Consider the following 6,641-nt stretch of genomic DNA (forward strand, 5'->3'; position numbering starts at 1 on the left):
TTACTATCACTTATTTATAGGGGACACGTTACTATCACTATTATTTATAGGGGACACGTTACTATCACTATTATTTATAGAGGACACATTACTATCACTATTATTTATAGAGGACACGTTACTATCACTATTATTTATAGAGGACACGTTACTATCACTATTATTTATAGAGGACACGTTACTATCACTATTATTTATAGGGGACACGTTACTATCACTATTATTTATAGGGGACACGTTACTATCACTTATTTATAGGGGACACGTTACTATCACTTATTTATAGGGGACACGTTACTATCACTTATTTATAGGGGACACGTTAATATCACTTATTTATAGGGGACACGTTACTATCACTATTATTTATAGAGGACACGTTACTATCACTATTATTTATAGGGGACACGTTACTATCACTATTATTTATAGGGGACACGTTACTATCACTATTTATAGGGGACACGTTACTATCACTATTATTTATAGGGGACACGTTACTATCACTTATTTATAGAGGACACGTTACTATCACTATTATTTATAGAGGACACGTTACTATCACTATTATTTATAGAGGACACGTTACTATCACTATTATTTATAGAGGACACGTTACTATCACTATTATTTATAGAGGACACGTTACTATCACTATTGTTTATAGGGGACACGTTACTATCACTATTATTTATAGGGGACACTTTAATATCACTATTATTTATAGAGGACACGTTACTATCACTATTATTTATAGAGGACACGTTACTATCACTATTATTTATAGGGGACACTTTAATATCACTATTATTTATAGGGGACACGTTACTATCACTATTATTTATAGAGGACACGTTACTATCACTGTTTATTTATAGAGGACACGTTACTATCACTATTATTTATAGGGGACACGTTACTATCACTATGGGGGGGGAGGACATGTTGCTGCCAGTTTTATTTATGAAGAACACATTACTGGTATTAATATTAATAGCGGACACGTTACTGGCAGTAATATTTATGGAGGACACGGTACTAGCACTGTTATTGGCACTATTAACACTTTATAGTTCTGCCCTATACTTGTGGGTGGACTAAAGTCTTCATTTAGAATAGATTCTTGAATGGACATATTAGTGAACCATGCGCCCCTCTGAATCGCCTGCGCCCCTCTGTATCGCCTGCGCCCCTCTGCAGTGCCTGCGCCCCTCTGTACCGCCTGCGCCCCTCTGCAGTGCCTGCGCCCCTCTGTTATCGCCTGCGCCCCTCTGTAGTGCCTGCGCCCCTCTGTAGTGCCTGCGCCCCTCTGTAGTGCCTGCGCCCCTCTGTAACGCCTGCGCCCCTCTGTAACGCCTGCGCCCCTCTGTAACGCCTGCGCCCCTCTGTAACGCCTGCGCCCCTCTGTAGTCCTCTGTAACGCCTGCGCCCCTCTGTAACGCCTGCGCCCCTCTGCAGTGCCCGCGCCCCTCTGCAGTGCCTGCGTCCCTCTGTATTGCCCGCGCCCCTCTGCAGTGCCCGCGCCCCTCTGCAGTGCCTGCGTCCCTCTGTATTGCCCGCGCCCCTCTTCATTGCCCGTGCCCCTCTGCAGTGCCCGCGCTCCTCTGTAGTGCCCGCGCCCCTCTGCAGTGCCCGCGCCCCTCTGCAGTGCCCGCGCCCCTCTGCAGTGCCCGCGCCCCTCTGCAGTGCCCGCGCCCCTCTGCAGTGCCCGCGCCCCTCTGTAGTGCCCGCGCCCCTCTGTAGTGCCTGCGCCCCTCTGCAGTGCCCGCGTCCCTCTGCAGTGCCTGCGCCCCTCTGCAGTGCCCGTGCCCCTCTGTAGTGCCTGCGCCCCTCTGTATTGCCCGCGCCCCCTCTGTAAGTACCTGCGCCCCCTCTGTATCGCCTGCGCCCCTCTGTAGTGCCTGCACCCCTCTGTGGTGCCCATATTTGTTGTCACCCAGCTTTCCCAGATATAGTATGGGTGATGATCCTGACTGTGAGGACGGTGATTGGCTCTGATGTTGGGCGGCGGTACTATAGGGGGATTATTTTCTCTTCCTGAGGGTTTGGTGTTTCCTATCGTCGGACACATCGGGGTCTTTGTGATCAGGTAACTCGTCACCTTTCAGAGGATTCGGCTCCATTACTGGGGGCCACACTGCGGCCTCTGTGTCCTCCGGTTACTGGGAACAGTGCGGCCCTTTGTGAGGATGAGCCCCCTCCACCACTCCTATCAGCCATTATCTCTGGGGGCACTAGGGGGCAGCGTTGGCCATCTCTGGAGTGGCTGGGACCCCCACACATGTGGCACGCTGCCGAAACTCCCAACAATCCGTTTTCTGTGCGTCTTGTCCCCCCCCCCCCTCCTCCTCCTCCTCCAGTCGCTTTTTATAGAAAAGGAACAATCTTCATCAATGCATTCCCATGGGGACCCCAAAGAGCGGCTGTGAGGGGGATTGGGGACACGGGAGGGGGGGGGGGGGTTAGGGACATGTGATGCTCCCCACAGATTTGGGGTGTACCACCATGTGATATAATTGGGGGGGGGGGGAAGAAGTGACTGTAGGACAGGTGAATATAATCTATTGTTCTCTGTTATCAGCCATGTCAGGAGGGGAGAGGTGACTGTAGGACAGGTGAATATATATATATTGCTCTGTGTTATCAGCCATGTCAGGAGAGGTGACTGTAGGACAGGTGAATATATCTATTGTTCTCTGTTATCAGCCATGTCAGGAGAGGTGACTGTAGGACAGGTGAATATAATCTATTGTTCTCTGTTATCAGCCATGTCAGGAGGGGAGAGGTGACTGTAGGACAGGTGAATATATCTATTGTTCTCTGTTATCAGCCATGTCAGAAGGGGAGAGGTGACTGTAGGACAGGTGAATATAATCTATTGTTCTCTGTTATCAGCCATGTCAGGAGAGGAGAGGTGACTGTAGGACAGGTGAATATAATCTATTGTTCTCTGTTATCAGCCATGTCAGGAGAGGAGAGGTGACTGTAGGACAGGTGAATATAATCTCTTGTTCTCTGTTATCAGCCATGTCAGGAGGGGAGAGGTGACTGTAGGACAGGTGAATATATCTATTGTTCTCTGTTATCAGCCATGTCAGGAGAGGAGAGGTGACTGTAGGACAGGTGAATATATCTATTGTTCTCTGTTATTAGCCATGTCAGGAGAGGAGAGGTGACTGTAGGACAGGTGTATATATATTGTTCTCTGTTATCAGCCATGTCAGGAGAGGTGACTGTAGGACAGGAGAATATATCTATTGTTCTCTGTTATCAGCCATGTCAAGAGGGGAGAGGTGACTGTAGGACAGGTGAATACAATCTATTGTTCTCTGTTATCAGTCATGTCAGGAGGGGAGAGGTGACTGTAGGACAGGTGAATATATATATTGTTCTCTGTTATCAGCCATGTCAGGAGAGGTGACTGTAGGACAGGTGAATACAATTTATTGTTCTCTGTTATCAGTCATGTCAGGAGGGGAGAGGTGACTGTAGGACAGGTGAATATATATATTGTTCTCTGTTATCAGTCATGTCAGGAGGGGAGAGGTGACTGTAGGACAGGTAAATACAATCTAAACATATGTTTTATCACGCTTAGTATTTAATGCAGTGTGTCTCCAGCTGTTGCAAAACTACGACTCATAGCATGCCAACGGCTGTCCGGGCATGCTGGGAGTTGTAGTTTTGCAACAGCTGGAGACACACTGTTTGGAAAACACTGATTTAATGGTTATTGGGGATTCTTTTGTATGACATGTTACAATGTAATCCTTTCTAACCCTGCCCCATACACACAATACACACTCCTGTATAACCTATAAACCTCCGTATACACAGGGGCAGGTCAGGGTGTTCCCAGATAATTGCACAGTGAAGTTTATTACAGTGCTGGAGCAGATATCGGCCACATATGCTGTAGCGTCTCTGGAGCTTCATAGCTGTCATGGGGGACAGGGAGGCGTCTGAACATCTCATTACTCAGGTTTTATTGTTACTTCCAGAAATGGCTGATAACAGAGAGCACTAGCTTGTACCAGTCCTCCACTTATCTTCTCCCCAAACTAAAACAGCTACAGGATATATTGCATTTAATACCCGGCAAATAGTTCTAAATCAGGGATTAGGGAGAAGATTTTCCCCTCTACAAAGTATCAGAAAATCTTCAGTGAATGGAGCGGGACAGCACTGCCATCTGCAGGTCACCAGCGGGAGTGCAGCCGTCATTCTCCACACCAGCCCAAGATCCGCAGGATTTTACCTTAGATTTCGTTATTTTTGTTTTTTTCCCTAAATGTACGAAAAGTTGTGCGATACCCGGGGATTCCCACCGTATTGATGCTTATTCAGTGTAACCCGGACTCTGCATTCTCCCCTGTACTGTAATAAGAGGATTATGGTTCTGCAGGTGCCGCATCTGTGTCATGGCATCTAGGGGCCCCTCCTGGGACCCCCAACCTGTATTATGGGGTGCATGGCATCTAGGGGCCCCTCCTGAGACCCCCAACCTGTATTATGGGGGCCATGGCATCTAGGGGCCCCTCCTGAGACCACCAACCTGTATTATGGGGTGCATGGCATCTAGGGGCCCCTCCTGGGACCCCCAAACTGTATTATGGGGGCCATGGCATCTAGGGGCCCCTCCTGAGACCCCCAACCTGTATTATGGGGTGCATGGCATCTAGGGGCCCCTCCTGAGACCCCCAACCTGTATTATGGGGTGCATGGCATATAGTGGCCCCTCCTGAGACCCCCCAACCTGTATTATGGGGGCCATGGCATCTAGGGGGCCCTCCTGAGACCACCAACCTGTATTATGTGGGCCATGGCATCTAGGGGGCCCTCCTGAGACCACCAACCTGTATTATGGGGTGCATGGCATCGAGGGGCCCCTCCTGAGACCACCAACCTGTATTATGGGGTGCATGGCATCTAGGGGCCCCTCCTGGGACCACCAACCTGTATTATGGGGTGCATGGCATCTAGGGGCCCCTCCTGAGACCCCCAACCTGTATTATGGGGTGCATGGCATCTAGGGGCCCCTCCTGAGACCCCCAACCTGTATTATGGGGTGCATGGCATCTAGGGGCCCCTCCTGAGACCCCCAACCTGTATTATGGGGTGCATGGCATCTAGGGGCCCCTACTGAGACCCCCAACCTGTATTATGGGGGCCATGGCATCTAGGGGCCCCTCCTGAGGCCACCAACCTGTATTATGGGGTGCATGGCATCTAGGGGCCCCTCTTGAGACCCCCAACCTGTATTATGGGGTGCATGGCATCTAGGGGCCCCTCCTGAGACCACCAACCTGTATTATGGGGTGCATGGCATCTAGGGGCCCCTCCTGAGACCACCAACCTGTATTATGGAGGCCATGGCATCTAGGGGCCCCTTCTGAGGCCACCAACCTGTATTATGGGGTGCATGGCATCTAGGGGCTCCTCCTGGGACCACCAACCTGAATTATGGGGTGCATGGCATCTAGGGGCCCCTCCTGAGACCACCAACCTGTATTATGGGGTGCATGGCATCTAGGGGCTCCTGATGAGACCACCAACCTCTAGAATGTGCCCCCCCCCCCTGGTCTATACTATTGTGGCCCCCCACCCCTTCTGGTCTATACTATTGTGGCCCCCCACACCCCTAATGTTGCAACAATTGGGGACCCTAATGGATACAGTTAACCCCTCTTCTCATGGGCCCCATAGTAGCTGTGTAGTACTGGTCCCCAAACTGTGGACCCCCCAGCCAACGCCTGTCCGGGCATGCTGGGAGTTGTAGTTTTGCAACAGCTGGAGGCCCCCCTGCTTTAGAATCTGTGACCGCATCTGAGAGGGTGGAAAATTACAATGATCCCGCCCCCCGAATATGAATAAGTGCCCTAGGGGAGGGGGTTGTCCTCTGGGCATGCTGGGAGTTGTAGCTTTGCAACATCTTGAGAACCCCAGCACTGCTTTAGTTCATCAATGCAGCTTTTCCATGTTCTATTAGCCCTGAACGGACGTCTAACATTAACCCTTTGTCTCCGCAGGATCATGATGTTTGAGGGTAAAGCCAACGAAGTCCCCCGGAGACCCTCGGGCCCCCCTCCCAGACGAGACATCAGCAGCCTCCCCTAAACCACAAGCCTCCGAGCCAAGTCAGCGACCAAGAACTGTGACCATCCGAGTGCCTTTAGAGTGATTGACAGCCGTCACCTCTCCTCTCCTTCAGAGTGATTGACAGGCGTCACTCTCCTCTCCTCCAGAGTGATTGACAGGCGTCATTCTCCTCTCCTTCAGAGTGATTGACAGCCGTCACTCTCCTCTCCTTCAGAGTGATTGACAGGCGTCACTCTCCTCTCCTTCAGAGTGACTGACAGCCGTCACTCTCCTCTCCTCCAGAGTGATTGACAGGCGTCATTCTCCTCTCCTTCAGAGTGATTGACAGCCGTCACTCTCCTCTCCTTCAGAGTGATTGACAGCTGTCACTCTCCTCTCCTCCAGAGTGATTGACAGCCATCACGCTCCTCTCCTTCAGAGTGATTGACAGGCGTCATTCTCCTCTCCTCCAGAGTGATTGACAGCTGTCACTCTCCTCTCCTTCAGAGTGATTGACAGGCGTCATTCTCCTCTCCTTCAGAGTGATTGACAGGCGTCATTCT

General features: G+C 50.5%; 1 protein-coding gene across 1 annotated transcript in view; it reads left to right on the forward strand.

Annotated features, from left to right (window-relative positions):
• AIF1L (allograft inflammatory factor 1 like) overlaps positions 1–6,353 on the forward strand; it is a 45,913-nt gene extending 39,560 nt beyond the window's left edge. The window contains exon 6 of the mRNA XM_056540300.1: positions 6,030–6,353. Coding sequence (XP_056396275.1) covers positions 6,030–6,117 — 88 coding nt within the window. The 3' untranslated portion in view covers positions 6,118–6,353. The remainder of the gene's footprint in view (positions 1–6,029) is intronic.
• The last annotated feature ends 288 nt before the right edge of the window (positions 6,354–6,641 follow it).

This window comes from Hyla sarda, chromosome 9 (genome assembly GCF_029499605.1).
Source record: "Hyla sarda isolate aHylSar1 chromosome 9, aHylSar1.hap1, whole genome shotgun sequence".
NCBI lineage: Eukaryota > Metazoa > Chordata > Amphibia > Anura > Hylidae > Hyla > Hyla sarda.